We start from the raw sequence: 15,313 nt of genomic DNA on the forward strand, positions 1-15,313 counted from the left end.
AACTGACACACACACAAGTTAAAGTTTTAATAAGACCGTTCTATATCACGTGCCATTGCATGTATTTGTGCAATATAGGATCACAGGCATTTCTATGCACTATGTGAGGTCGAACTGTACTAGAATGGTGTATTCTGGTCTCTGTAGCCATTATCCTTACACAGACATCATAACTGCTGTATCTTACTGTACCTGACATAGAAGAATACAGAGGATGCAAATGTTTTTCATGTCTGTCATTACCTGTGAAGAACTGCGGGCATGACCTACTTCAGTTTAATCAATCTCATTCCAAATTAATTGAAAATACCAAACCTGTAACTGAACAAAAGTGCATTCTTATTGGATGACCTGCTCTGCTCCTATCTGTGACCTTGACCTGGAGGAGGTCAAAGATTTCCCACAATCCTTGCATGGGACCTTGTTTACCTGTGAAAATGAGCTCCATTACCTACGTTAACACTGATGATGGCAGTTTTATAGTTTTTACTTCTAAATTTATGATTGACCTGAAAGACCAACAACCAATCAATGAATCAATCTATCTATAAAATGTTTCACTTATATTATCCCTAATGTTTTCTCCCCTCCCTTCAGCTCATTTGGGGTGTGCAATACTGTATGTAGCACAATTCACACCATATCTTGTGTACCAAGGCAATCAGAACAAGCACCTTCAGAATTAGCCCTGCTATACGTTAACCGAACTAAGGGTAAAAAGGTGGACTTTGGTGCAACAAAAGACACACGTCAATATCATGGTCTTACCCCGTATGGACAGCAATGATGAGATGATGAAGAAACCTAACCCATAAACATGCCAAGTTTTCAAAGTCATGGATGCAACAGAAGAAGCCTTCTTCTAATAACCCTTGGAATGTGGTTTGTGAAGATGGAATATTCCCATTGGATTCCTGCAAGATTGCTGGTTCTTCTGAATTCTGCTCCCTTTTTCAGGCAAGCTCATAAACCGTTTCTTAGGTGGAAACTTGAAAAAACTAAAACAATAAGAACTGCCCAAATGGTTGCGCCCTGTTCTAGTTGAAATAAAATAAAAAGATCTTGCAGGTTCTCCTAATAGGAGCTGAAACTGCCTTCAGAGTACAATCCCTGGCTGAAACCTGTAATAAAAAAAGTGACCGCTCAGTTGGAACATAAGCAAAAAACAGGATTATTTTCTGATTGATAATCCATTGCTTCTAACAATAGAACTGTCTTATGGTATCATTGCCCGGTAATAATTGTTGAATTATTAAATCCAGAGGTCCACCCCATGAGGTTATTTATTCTGCCCCTCTCCGTCTGCTGGGTTCTCTGTATTCTGCTTTAGTCCTTGAGGAAAATTCTATCTAATCAAAACGTAAGGACTAAATCCTTTCTTAGAGCCTGTAATGCTACGGATAAGGCAGGATTTGCTGTAAGCTCTATTTTCCCCCGCAGAAAGCAACATATGGTCCAGTTTGATAGGTCACTATGAGCGAATTAGTCACTCGTATTAAGATATATTTACAGACCAAGTGACAGATTTCCCACATTTAAAAGCTTACTTTCTTTAGAACGAGCCTGTCATGAGAATACAGATGCAGTATCTGATGTTTCTGGCAGACCACCTCCTATTTACCTATTAGTATTTATTTACTGTTTCAACAGCAATTTGTATTGGCAAGGCCTGGAGGGCTCTTCTAAACACTGGTGTGAACCTTTCAACTCCCTACAAAGAGGACCATGGTTACAAAAAGCTGTAGCTGTCATTTGTCAATACTAAGTCATCACTTCAGTAAAGCCACCATATTTTTCTATGATTCAAAAATAGATTTCACTCTATTTAATTATATTCATCTATTTAAGTGCAGTTAGCTACAGTATTTAGACTATATAGTTCACTAGAAGTACACAGTGACTCAGACCCTATTTGTAAAGCTGTTTACTACACTAGTAATATTACAAGAGTCCTTCATAACCTGCTGAGTTGCTTCCCATAGTTTTTTGCAACCTTAGTTGTTTGCTCTTGTAAATAGTGTTCTTGTGGTCTGTTTACATACTTGCAATGGGCTGTGTGGCATATTCAGTGTCAATATGGGTGCAATTATTTCCATTAAGCTCAGGTAAATCATGTAATTACAGTAGATTCCCTTTTAACCAATTCCTCTCTTATCCACTGGGGTGTTGTCTACCTAACATTGTCTGTTTGCATCAGCTAGAGGACAGAAACTCTCAGTTTATCCAGTTTGGATAAAAGGACCCCCTCTGTATTGCTTTACTTGAAATAAAATACATATTATGCAAAGATGAGGGTTGACAGAAATACAGATTATTTTATTACTGCAGCGATAAGGTGAGGAATCACTGATCAGAGAGACAGTGATTTGAGCGTGCAAGTCTTGCAAAGCATTTCGAAAACTATAAACATTTTTGAAAAGAAATGTAGACCGTAACCGGTTTTGCTGTTGTTGCTGTCAAAACTTTCAGTTCCTCTTGACATCCTATCAGACCTTTCAGAGTGAGATCAGTCAAGTTTATATTATATTTGATTGTATGATGTATGAAGTAAACATTTTAGCTTGGTATTGCAATTCAAAGGCACACAAAATGCACTTTGCAAAAAGTTGTCACATCCTGTACATTTGCAAACTTGCATGCGTTAGTTAGCATGTTACAAAATGCCACTCTGCCTCCACCCTCCACCCTGCAGACCATTTCAATGACATAGTATGTTGGTAGGCCCTATTTAAGCATTAATGCCCAATGCAGAGGTTATTACGTGCTAGATTACTGACGGTTGCAACAGTTAGGTGTCCAGAGCCAAAGGCTCTTAACAAAAGATTCAATGAAAAAACAGTAACTTATCTGCAGATAATGCCCGGTAAGGAGGATATGCTGGATGGCTTAGGTTTCTTGAAACTGATGTTTAAAGCGAGTTTCAAGATTATTCATTTCTTTTTATTTCTTTGCAATAGGTCATTTAATCATGCTTATACTCTGAATGGACTATTGTTCTATTTGATTTAACATCTGACTACGCTTTTGTTTTATATAACAGTATACCATGATAAGCATTTCTGTGTGCATGAAGTACTTTCTTCTTGTTTTACACTTGGATTATTGATAATTATGTTTTTATTGGTATGGAGATGTTAAGAAAGAACTAGTCCCGGGATGGAAAACGTTAAGACACCAGACCTTGCCTACTTGTGTTGATGCGCGTGTGTGTTTTGGGGGCATTGAGTTGGGGTGACTGCCACCTTCTTAAGTGTTGGGTCAGTACTTGCTCTCTGGAATTAAGGAACTCCAAAGAAATGCGCTGATCCTGTGCCACCAAGTGCATGGCTGGCTGAGCACCGGGAGAGGGCGGCTTTAAGGGAAGCCCTCAGGAGCTCCAGCCACATGCTAGCAGAAGACATTCATCCGGACAATATTCTACATGACATGCCAGACTGCTGCCCGAAGCATTGACGACAAGCTTTCCGCCACCAAGATGGATTCATTACAGATCACATGACACTGATGTCACTATTAGGGCAATGTTACATCCGCTTCATATGTAACAATAGCATTTACTGTAGGCTTTCTTATGTATAAAACCTTTACTCAGCCTTGCCCTTTTGCATGCAAATGAGAATGCATGAGAAGTGAAAAAAATGATGGATTACTATTGTATTACATATTAATTAACATTGTATTAAAGCTTTCTATTAATTTCAGCTAAATACATTCTTATTTATGTCATTTTTTGAGACTGGATTTAGTGAATGTACACTAAACACACTTTTGATTTGTTAAGTTGTTTAGCAAATCATGAACAATAGTATGTAATATGTAAAAATATGTTGAAAGTAACATGCTTAATGGATTGCATCAGCCACAAACGTGTATGTTGTTTTGTTTTATTAGGAGACAAACCAAAACCTCTGCTGTGTGAAATATTGCCCCACAAGGATCCCAGCGTGCCAATATTTCTTCATGAAAATATGATCCTGATAAAGAATCAGAGGGAAAACAAATCTACTTTTAAAAATCAAGGACATTTAAATAAAAATAAATAAATAAATAAAAAGTCATGCAAACTGTCTGTATCTGTGTATACGATTAAAAACACCAGGATCCAGGCAGATAGGTGTCATAGTGTCTCCATATTGTTTATTAAGATATGCTTTTCAAGCGTTTCATGTACAAATTGGACCTATTTTGAGGCTGGCTGCTAAAAGAGGCTTGTCTAAATGCTTTAGATTAATAATTAACCTGACACAAATCTGACGTTTTTTAATGTTTTTTTTAAAGCCTAGTATTTACATCGGTTTAATCACCTTTTAATATAAAAACATTAAAAACCAAGAGAAGCTTAAAAGCAATATCATTTTATAGCACAGTTATGTGACAGAGTTTACAAAGTCGAAGTAAAGTTCCATAAATTCTTCTTCTGGGTTAGATGATAAATTACCAATTGGGTAATACATATTTTCTTTTATTAAAATATTCTTGGTGTGGGGGCTCCCGAGTGGCGCATCCAGTAAAGGCACTCCGCGTGGAGTGCAGGATGTACCCTATGGTAAAAATTGGTTTAACTTGTATAAAAAGTAGTACTGTAAACAGGCATTTTGAGAGTCCATCAATCCAATTTGTATTAACAAGGTGCTCGCTAGAGAGGTTTCCCTGAACTGGGATTAGTTCAGGGCAGTATTGCACACACTGCTCCTCACTCGCTGTAAATCTGCTTCCCAACAGCAGCCCTTGATAATCACTATGAGGCTTAACTTCTAAACTGCTTGCTGAGCTTCAGTACTGGCTTGCAGTCAACACTGAATTAAACGCAAAGCTCCACATTAAATAAACTGACTTTGTACTCCTTTCAGCCTGTTTTTAGGGATACTGTTGCTTTAGGGGAATCTGTCACTGGTGGTTTCATGGATTTAGCATTATATCTGCCGTATCCCCGGCATCTTAGCTGGGGCACAAAATCTCTTTGAAGAAAGAGACAGAATGTTCAGAGCTAAAGGTCAAAGCGCAGGGAACTAAGAGACCTTTGCTTCAGTGCAGCTGTGGGCTTCCCTTGGGACATTCAGCAATTTGCAATACTCTTCAGTAGGTAAAACCGCAAGCATCATACTTTGTACTGATGTTAAAAATGATAAGGACAAACTTTGCAATACAATTTTAAACTTTTATACAGGTCCTAAAACAACTATCTTGGGTATACACAGTTATGGAGGTGAAATATGCAAGCATATTCTGCTTTAAGAGGACTGTCATTTGGGGAAAATCTGTTATTATAATTATTATTTATTTCTTACAATTGTTACAAGAAATCACATTATTTTACATACAATTACATTATTATTATTATTGTTCTTTTTTTTTTTTTTTTTTTTTAACACACAATTACCCATTTATACAGTTTTTTTTTTTTTTTTTTACTGGAGCAATCTAGGTAAAGTACCTTGCTCAAGGGTACAGCAGCAGTGTCCCCCACCTGGGATTGAACCCACGACCCTCCGGTCAAGAGCCCAGAGCCCTAACCACTACTCCACACTGCTGCCCTATGAATGTTGCAATGAGGACTGTAACAGGGGTGTACTGTTACTGTGTGGGTATCCGCTGAGAGAGACAGAGGATTTGATGTTAAAAACGCCGCTCAGGCGTCCAGGTTTTATTTATTTACACACAAGCAGTTGCAGTGTTGGTGGCTGCCACTAGGGTACCTGCAATGGTAGCCCTAGTGCGGGAGGCAATATATCCAAGTGCACATGAATACAAAAAGGCAAAATAAAACACTACAAAAACAACTAGAAAATAAAAGGTGGCTAAGCTCAGGCCGAGTGCTACTCCCACTAAAAGGGAGGTCCCGCTTCAGGAACCTTCTCCCTGCATAAACTAAATACACTTTGGTAGGATTAATACATCCCCTAAATGAATGCCTAACTATGGTCCTAAGGATCCTGGTTAAACCTGCAGTGGTCCTTTGCTCACCCTGGTCCCACACGCAGTGGTGAGGGTTCTCCTCCTTCACCTGCAGGCTTGCAAAACACAGACCAAACACCAAACATGCATGGAGAATTTGAATCAAGAGGTTATCGATCTAGCTACCTACCCACAGTTTATAGTAAGTGGAACAGTAGTGTTGTCTAACAGCAGATCAGACACATTTCATGAACGTTTATGGTGCTCCTCTTGCGAAACCTCATCCGATTCTGGAAGGAGAGGTTCAGTCTCCGCTGAGGTGATCTTCCGCTGGTCTCTGCGAGCCACACAGAGCGTGAGCAGGAACAGGAGAGACCCTTCAATCAGACAGCACACAATTTTACAATACAGGAGTGTACGGAGTTCTGAATACAGGCTTGAAGTTGAGGGTCAGTCAGCACAAGAGACTTCTCGCTTGCCAAGTGATAATGTAATAATGTGACTAACCACTTGAAAAAGCACCGGGAACACATCCAGATTGTATCTGAATTACTCAACAGGAAAATCGCTGTGTCTACAAAATTCCTCAAAACAAAGAAACATCCAAAAGCTCATTTTTTGACCATAACTTTTGTCTTTATCTCAGCCAGAGAAACTGCTATTTATATGGGGGCTATAATCTGTTGCATCATTTCTAGTCTAAAATTAGATTTCCTCCCCAATTGGATCGTTTTTCTTTGCCATCAGATTGTTTATTTCTACTCTAATGACATTTGCACTGAGAAAAGCACTTGCAGATGCAAGGACGTACAAAGATAATTCTACTTGCACATATATGCAATAGAAAGGACACACATACACACATTCTGCTATGCACAAATGCTCACTTACCGGCAACATACATTCCAGGAAAGAGAATAAGTAGCGCTGTACGCAAACCGTAGAGGCTGGTGAGCGGAGGGACCAGTAAGGGCATGTTCCCCCCAATGTTGGTGATGATGAAGAGGTAGAAAGCTACAGCAGATGTGCGGATCACTGGAGGAACAAGCTCCACCACGATGGCTAACGTGACACCAACCCACATCTCGCCTGGAGAGAGAGACAGAAGTCGTTTGGTTTAAGGGGTAATAACTAACCAAGCCTTAAAAAAAAAAAACATCCTGTGTTATAGGTAATAAGGCCCGACCTGAGCATTACCCTTCCAGTCTACGTGGGATCAGGTGGAGTGCTTATAATGTTACTTGTGCTCATAATACAAAATTTGATTTTAAAATCATGGTTAGCATGCTTTTTACTGTTTTTACTCACCAATTATATTGGCAGGAATGAGCAGGAGAAAAGCGTATGGGGGTGACAGCCACAGCACCCCCACCAGGAAGGGAGCTGCCACAATCTGAAAGGACATTGCCACTGCAGTTTACCATACATTAAGATTGAATGGGAAAACTGAATGTAAAAGACAACAAGAATATTTATTACCTGACTTATAACTAAAACCCAGACCCTTGCTGGTAACCCCCTCTTCTTGACCACTCTGTCAGAAATGAACCCACCAAACAGGACACCAAAACTCCCTCCAACTAATGGTATCCATGACAACCAGCGCCCCACATCCTCTCCAGGAAAGTACTGGTTAAAATAGATCTGGGCATTGTAGGCCCAAACATAGCCACCTGGAAAAATATAAACATTCTGTAGTTTTTTGCACAGCAAATATAATTTTCTCCTCTAAATCCTAAGTAGTTAATCCTTCTGTTCCATATATCAGATCAACCTCTGTCTTGAAGTATGTTTTTTGTCTATCTTTTTCTTCGGGTCTGTGTTTAGGTTAACTCTTTGGTGCCTGCACAATTATGTACATTTTGGACTAGAGCAAACATAACCATTCACAAAACACATATATAAATCAGGAAATATGACAGATGGGGGCTGGGCTTGTATAACAGGTTAGTAATCATCCCCGCACTGGTCCGTAATCTCTAGTAATTCGCTATTTTTATAAAGTAGGTAATAATGCAATATTATTACAAATTGTACCTGCGTTTCTGATGGAGCCAGCCAAGCAGAGCAGCAGTAAGGAGGGGCTGAGGAAGGGCTGCAGTATTTGTGACAGTCGCTGTGACAGGGATAGGCTGGAAGGGGTGTTCACATTGTGTGCTCTTTCACCTGTCCCTTGGGTGCGCTGGGGCTCTTTGACTGTGATGAGCACTACGAGACTCACTAGAAACCCTGGGATCCCACAGATGAAAAAGGTCCACCGCCAACCCTAGGAAATGAACAAAATATACTGTCCCTAGTACTGGGTTTGCACTATAGGTAGCAGAAAAGAAACTGTCAAAAAACTGTGATCTGTTACAGCTACATCCAAGCAAGTGTTTCGCAGAAGTAAAATATGATAACATATTAATAACATATTAATATAATATCCTAACAAATGCATTGTACTTTGATGTGGAGATTTGCTTTTGTATTTTTCAATACCTTGCCAGAATAAGACACAGCTTGATTTAGGTCATTTTACAGCACTGGTAAATCACCCTGGATTGCACCAACCACCTAGCCATGGTTATCCAAAATATTTACAATGCATACCATTATTTGAGAACGGTTTTAGTTTGGTCAAGCTGTTGTTTGCATACCCCTATGCCCTAACACCAGGAAACCTACCAGCCCCATGATGTTTGCCCTGGTTATGTAGTTCCCAACTGCGAAGGACAGGCTGTACCCTGTGTAGATCCCCCAGTTGTAAAACCCCATTGCCGATCCCCTCGCAGCTTCAGGGAAATAGTCAGCAATTAGGCTGGCAGCAAAGGGGGTGCAGCCTGCTTCCCTAAACACCCAAAAAACAAGAGTCAAACAGCTGAACACATTCCCTGAACGATCAGAGGCTGAGGCAGATACTGGGGTCTGTTCTATTCATTCTAAACAGTAGTAGATCTAAATGCTGTACCAGCTGCTGTTTGGTTTAAAACAAAGTTCTCTGTCTACTAAGGTTATGACAATCAACATATCTAACTGTGCATGAGAGAAATGAGTGCTAATGGATTCATTTTGAGATCTTCTTTACCTTGATGAAAAGCCATTATAGCTACATACATTTTTGTTTTGTGTTCACATATAGAATTAATTAGGCCCTGAAGTCCTGACTGTTAGGAGCTCTACAGAAACTGATAGTCCTTGAAATATGTTGGAAGCAGGATAAAATAAATACGCACATACCCAATGCCTTGACCAAAGCGTAGCAGCGCGAGGTGCCAGTATTCCTGGGCAAAACCCATCAGGAAGGTCATCAGACTCCAGAAGAACAAGCTAACGGCAAGGAGATTCTTACGGTTGGCAGCATCAGCTAGGAATCCAATAAAAATCCCTGAAAGAAAGAGAGCAAGAGTGTGTTTACAGGGTTGACAACTTTTATCTAACAGGTTGGATGTTGTGTGACCAAAGCACGGGTGCAAGACTCATGCAGTCAAATAGTTTAAAAGTGTTGCATTCATAAAGCATTTAGCCTACTCAATTTTTGCAGAACGGGTTATGTTACAGAAGCAGCATGAAACAACTACAGTGTGTGTAAGATCTCTCATTTAAATTAAAATATTCAGTTATTTAGTTATGGAGTCATTTCTGTTTTTGCACCAGTATTAATTTTCATTAAAGGTAACACAAACTGCTTTATGTGACAGAAACAGACAACGCATGTGAATTGTATATTTGTAGTTGTGTAAAAGTGATATTATTCTTTTTGAATTGTCAAAAAAGTAACATTAAACGAGTCTTTAATAATTTGCCCATAATAGCCCATCTTTAATGGGGCCATACAAACTGGTATTTACAACTGCGTAAATTCAATGAGGTGAACACAGACATGATAGTGAGTGGATAAGCTGGATCACCTTCCACAATCCCACAGCAAGAAGCAAATCAGTTTTTTATCCTGTTAATCTGATAACAGCACGGAAATTAAATAAAATTAAAAAGGACCATTCAGCAGGTCGTTCCAGGCTGTATTTCACACAGTGTCACTTCATACACTACACTAACACTAACCCATAAAGGTGTAGATGAGGATGAAAATAGGTCCAGCCATGATCTGATACTCCCACCCATTGCCATTATAGTCCCATTTGCAGTAAGGAGTGCCGTTTGCATTCAGCAAGGAGTAGCAGCTAGGAAAAAAAAAAGACATGCGAGTCTGGGGAAGAATGAGTCTGTTTAAACGTTTAACAGGAAACACAAACACAAACCCAAAGAGGAATTTTGCAAAAGGTTAAATACTAGTGCTAGTTCATATTCTCCAGGATTGAGACACTCCTGCTTACTGATGCCCACTCAGTCGTGATCTCCCTGAACAGATCATCTGTGTCTCCAATGAGAACTGATACAACATTCAACCCAAGCAGCATGGGTGCAAGTATTAAAATGCTTACTGTTTGTCACCACTGGCATTGTTGCATTGCAATGGCCCAGGCTGCCTGGTTTCGTTTGGCAGACAGCTCTTGTCCCCAAAATGAATCTCCTGTGCCAGAGGTAAGATAACGATGGCCAGAATGTAGCGATCCAGCTGGTTCAGTAAATAAGTAATCAGCAGTATGCACAGGACGTAGACAGGGTATCCCCCTGCCTTGCAGAAGTCCAGCATGCCCATAGCTCCGCCCAGTATTACTGTATCAGATCTTCTTCAAACCTAAACATACGCAGCACTGAAAGACAGAGAGAGAACACAGTGTGTACAGACCGGACTAGTAAATGAGTGCAAACCGAGGTTTTAAAACACATTCTCTTACATATTATTAGCACGAGCTGTATTATCACGGGTCCCAGTTTTCTTCTGTTGAATATCTTTTGGTTCTTCGCCTTTAGTTTATGCTTCAAGTAGCTGCTGCTAGTACTTTTGCAGTTTAAGTTCAATGCAATAAGACCATGTGATCTACAGCAATGGTATCAGGATGCAGCTGATTATGTTCAGTGTTGCATATCCTGAATTAACATTAAAAAATGGAGAACCAAGAGCAGAGAGAGAGAGAGAGAGAGAGAGAGAGAGAGAGAGAGAGAGAGAGAGAGAGAGAGAGTGTGTGTTTTGGCTGTATGTTTAATTTGTTGTGGCTTATCGTCTTTGTATTTTTTTTCGCCTATATATTTTTTTTGACAGTGAATAAATGTATTTAAAAAGTCATCCTTTTTTCACAGCAGCAAAATAACAACTAAAAAACAAAGCGAACGAGACAAGCTATGGTAATGTGAAAGTTAATCATTAAACAGTTTTAGATACTGTGACGCATTTTTTTTTAACCCTGTGATCTTTATTTGCTTTTGTGCATTTTCATTTGGAAGTGAACTGTGACATTAGGGCCTTATCGAGCACTATATTCTGCAATTTTGAATACTGACTTTGGATACTGTTTTAAATCTGGAAACTTGTGTTGTTGTTTTTTTTAATCTTTTGCTAAACTGCATTGACTTTCACGTTTTACGTAGTTCTGTGCACGGGTAACATTTTGGTTTCGTTTTGCGGTTGGGTCCTTAATGTGGTCATACGCATCATACACGGGACGAGTCAAAACACTCATTATCATATAATAGACCTATCCTGTCCCCCCAACTCCCCAACTCGACACGACCATCATGACAGTAAAAAATGCCATAATAAAGCGTTCTTACCTTTGTATAAGTCAGTGATCAGCAGATGTGTCAGCCGCACGAAGAGCGTGTGGGTTTCACTAACTCTACTGTGCAGAATTTTTTTTTTCAATGGGTAAATATCGGGACTGTCCCGACCATATGGTACTGTTGGCAGGTATGCTTAACCTATGTCAACGCTTCCTGGAAGGTGTGCACTGATTGGCCAGGAAGCTCCCCTTTATGCAAACGTTAGGAAAGATGACTTCACCACAGAAAGCGTTTTACTTCGCTTGTATTACTTGTTTGTGCACTTTCTACAGACATTTCACACTAGGGTAATCAGTTACTATAATGTAAATGCTCTTTTAGTTTATACACGTTCAGAATCGTTCCTTTGTCTCCCCCTTGTGGAAGTCTGGAGACAGTGCTGTACGAGGCCCAATACGCTACCTCCTGAGTAATTAATACAACGCTGTTATCAAAGTCAAGGTCTGGTGTTGCTGCCTCTGCTCCGGCTGCCAGCCTTGGAAAGATAAAACGAAAAAAGCATAAGAGTTCAAAGAACCGCATTAAAACAGAAGTGACGACTAAACAAACTACTGTCCGTACCGTATTTAATAACACTACGCGGTACGGCTAAACATAACTAAAATAACAACGTACATAAACACAGCAGCGAACTGTCACTCTCCGCCTTTGTTGCTTGATTTCCAGACAGGTGCGGTACTGTATTTCAAAAAGTTAATCTAACACAACCGATGTAAAATACACTGACGTGTCACTCGATTTAAAAAGTATCCTTTTAAAAAAAAACTGCATGTTTGCTTTGAAATTGTCTGGACTGCTTCATCGGAGGCGCGTACAAAATACGCAATGGCTATAGTCACCGCTGATTGGACAAGAAGCTCACATTATGCAAATTTGAACAGAGCTGCTTTTATTAAAGTGTTTTCATTTTTCTATCTCGATATCGTTATAAATATTGTAGTATGTGTCATACTGCGCAATATTTATTGTTCTATGTTCTATAAAATAAATATATGGATGTTTAAAAATGTTCAGTAGTAACCACAACCTCAATCAAACATCTTCAACGAACGTATATATAAGGCCAAAGTCCGCATTATAAGCGTGTTGTATGAAAGGAGAGAAGGTTAGCACTCCCCTTGACAAGGATGGAAGAGGTCCTAGTGGCCTTCAACACACATACGGTTAAGGCTTTGCCACTTACTTTGTGGCATCTCTAACCAAGTTTTTTTTTTTATGGGTTAGTAAAGTAATCATCTATTGTGCGCACGTTTTACAATGGTAAAACAAATGACTCGTAGTACTCACTGTGTTTTATATGATTAAAACTTAGTTTGGCATGACCCTTTGGCATGATTAAATGATTGGTTGCACACATGTTAAACAAGTTTCTTTCAAATACCCAAACTTAAGCAACTCGGTGGATCTGCTATTTTTAGCTTAACTTTTTTACTTTCTGCAAACTCGTGGCTTTCATTTCTTTACACGCCTGCATTACTATAGAGCCAAGCAGGCAGATATGCTGCCCTTTCACAGAGCAACAAAATTGGGACACGCTACCAAAATGGTTTTCTTTCAGCTGCTAAGGTTTATAATACATTGTATACAACGTTTATAAAGTCATTGTTTCATACAAAGAACCACAACAAGTTGATCTTTGATTACAGCGTATAGACAGGAGTCCATACACTATTATAACTGTGTTGTTATTATAACTGTGGTGTTATTTTTCCAATACATTTAAATTATCTACACGTCTTGTGTGTCTTATATAAAGCAAATTGTTCTCGCTATAACCACAAGAGGGCAGTCATGCTCCATAGAACGCACTGATGCTCCTTTCTCAAAACAAGATGTTTTGTGTCTGTCCTGGACTGCTTCCTTGTATCTGCTTGGCAACGTTACTTTGTGAAAGCGGTACAATATTTACATAAGAGAAGAAGAAAGGAGAGGGCAGTCTGATTCAAATCTATTCTACACAACATGTGAGTTCTGGTCTGTTTTGTGTGGTACGCTCAATTGAGTGAGTTGACACCCTAGACCTCTACGTTTGTGCGTGTGTCTGTGTTCAGAGATACCAAGAGTGCTTCAGGAAGGTGTCTTGAAGTATATTAGTACATTCATTCATTTTTTAAACTAGACTAGCCTAGGGTTACCATATGACTACACTAGGACAGTTTGGGACAGTTCAGGCTTTTCAATTCACATCGCAATGCATTCTGGTACATGTTACCTGTCTCCGGTACCTTTCACAGCAGGACTACATTTACCAGAATGCATTGCAATGTGAGTTGAAAATCCTGAACTGTCCGTAACTGTCCTAGTGTACATGGAGTCATGTGGTAACCCTGGACCAGACTCTCTATCTGTATTTCCCCTCTGTCTGAACTCTTTAATGCCCCAGCTGACTCTTTTACCGACCACTTTCCCTGTGTTTTGTGCTTCCTTTAACAAATTATTATCATTTTTTTATTTCTATTTTGGTTTCCACAGTTGTAACCTCCAACTGCTGCAAGTAGAACCAGGTGAGCGAGTGACGTAGCAGGTTAAAACGGGGGCAGGAAGCAGCGAAACAGTGAAAACTAACTTTGAATAATGTAAAGAAGCTGGACAGTTAACAAGGCAGAAGGATACACTTTACAAGAATTATAAGTTAAACAGACCCCTAAGAATTTTATTTCTGAATAATGATTGTGGGACACTGCAGCTTTAAAAAGGGACCATACTGAAAAGCAAAGTATTAAATGCTTTTGAATTTCACGGGTATCAGATACAGAAGCATTCAAACACAAATCACACACACACTTATTTTTAGTAAATTAAGTTTGAAAAGGAGAAAGATCATTTTGAAAAAGGAGACAAAAAACGGATAGGAAAAACAAGCAGATCTCTCTGTACTGTACTGCCCCCCTAGGATCTTAAACACATCTGTGGCAAAGTGCCCCGCCCCTGTGTGCATTTGTGTGTTCTGTGTATGTATGTATGCGTGCGTGTGTTAATGTCGGTGTATAGATTGGTACACGGGATATAAACGGGTCTGTGTTTCACGTGTATTTAGAAAGTGTAGATTTGTATTTAGGCACGAGGAGAGCACAAATCACTTCACGTGCTGGTTAAATGTAATATGTGAGCACGGGGTTGCACAGAATTAATTCACGTGCTGGGATTCAAGTGAATAATTAATTAGTAATTGAATCCCAGCACAATAGTATATATAGACACACATTTCTTGCACTCAGGGTTGGGTGTTCGAGAGTGGAGAACGGGTGAGAGAGAAGGAGAACGTAAAAGTAGTAAAAATAATATCTAGAAGTGTTTGTACTCACCGTGTTTGTTTGTCTCTCCGTGCACCGTTTGTTTAATGTTAGTCCGTTTTGTTTGTCTTTTTATTTTGGCGTGTAGTGCCGTGTCCAGTGTTTTTGTCTGTTCCAACCTTTTATTTTCTGTTCTGTTTATTAAATGCTGAACGCGATCACGCGTTCAGCCTCACCAAAACCCCATCTCTCTGTCGTTTGTGTTCCTGTTTCTGGTCTGACGCCACCCACTCCGGCCGTCTTTGTGACACGTGGTGTCCTGCGTGGGATCGACAGCGCCTCCAGGACTCAGGCCAGAGCAGGAACCGCAGTTTGGATTTAAAAAAAAAGAAAAAAATAAAAATAAAAAAAATGGCAGAAGACGCCATCAAAGTGCGGGACTGGATGCTGGAGAATGCTGGGCTGGAGGCCCAGTCTCTGCCCATAGTCGTCCAGGCCCTGTGGATGATGGACAGTGAGAG

General features: G+C 39.8%; 1 protein-coding gene and 1 non-coding gene across 6 annotated transcripts; one reads left to right on the forward strand and one right to left on the reverse strand.

Moving 5' to 3' along the window:
* Positions 1–750: 750 nt before the first annotated feature.
* LOC117962670 (D-galactonate transporter-like) lies at positions 751–15,052 on the reverse strand. Of its 5 annotated transcripts, none has more exons than XR_009307346.1 (12): positions 12,175–12,383; positions 11,551–12,034; positions 10,320–10,592; positions 9,940–10,058; positions 9,115–9,262; positions 8,563–8,725; positions 7,933–8,161; positions 7,375–7,568; positions 7,204–7,288; positions 6,787–6,984; positions 6,086–6,272; positions 751–1,121 (listed from the first exon to the last, which is right to left on the reverse strand). XR_009307346.1 is itself a non-coding variant. In XM_058986986.1 (12 exons), exons 4-12 carry the CDS (start codon positions 10,535–10,537, stop codon positions 6,142–6,144), a joined length of 1,485 nt encoding a protein of 494 aa, XP_058842969.1. In that variant the 5' UTR covers positions 10,538–10,592; positions 10,677–10,869; positions 11,551–12,034; positions 12,175–12,383; the 3' UTR covers positions 4,246–6,141. The 5 variants fall into 5 exon arrangements, 4 of the variants coding, with proteins under 4 accessions (XP_058842969.1, XP_058842970.1, XP_058842968.1 ...); XM_058986986.1 differs by lacking the exon at positions 751–1,121 and adding an exon at positions 10,677–10,869 and having other exon boundaries at positions 4,246–6,272; XM_058986987.1 differs by lacking the exon at positions 751–1,121 and having other exon boundaries at positions 4,246–6,272; positions 11,965–12,034.
* On the forward strand, positions 12,643–12,770 carry LOC117422745 (U6atac minor spliceosomal RNA). Its single transcript, XR_004547667.1, has one exon. It is a non-coding gene; the product is annotated as a U6atac minor spliceosomal RNA (small nuclear RNA).
* Positions 15,053–15,313: the final 261 nt, after the last annotated feature.

Source organism: Acipenser ruthenus, chromosome 15 (genome assembly GCF_902713425.1).
Source record: "Acipenser ruthenus chromosome 15, fAciRut3.2 maternal haplotype, whole genome shotgun sequence".
Classification (NCBI taxonomy): Eukaryota; Metazoa; Chordata; class Actinopteri; order Acipenseriformes; family Acipenseridae; genus Acipenser; species Acipenser ruthenus.

What these genes read in the sequence shown, in the direction of transcription:
- LOC117962670 (XM_058986988.1), bottom strand. Translation starts at nt 10,537, where the DNA reads ATGGGCATGCTGGACTTCTGCAAGGCAGGGGGATACCCTGTCTACGTC. An exon ending in GGGCAAACATCATGGGGCTG is followed by an intron (nt 8,162 to 8,562) that starts GTAGGTTTCCTG and finishes TTCATTTCCTAG; the next exon opens with GGTTGGCGGTGGACCTTTTT. An exon ending in CATTCCTGCCAATATAATTG is followed by an intron (nt 6,985 to 7,203) that starts GTGAGTAAAAAC and finishes CTCTCTCTCCAG; the next exon opens with GCGAGATGTGGGTTGGTGTC.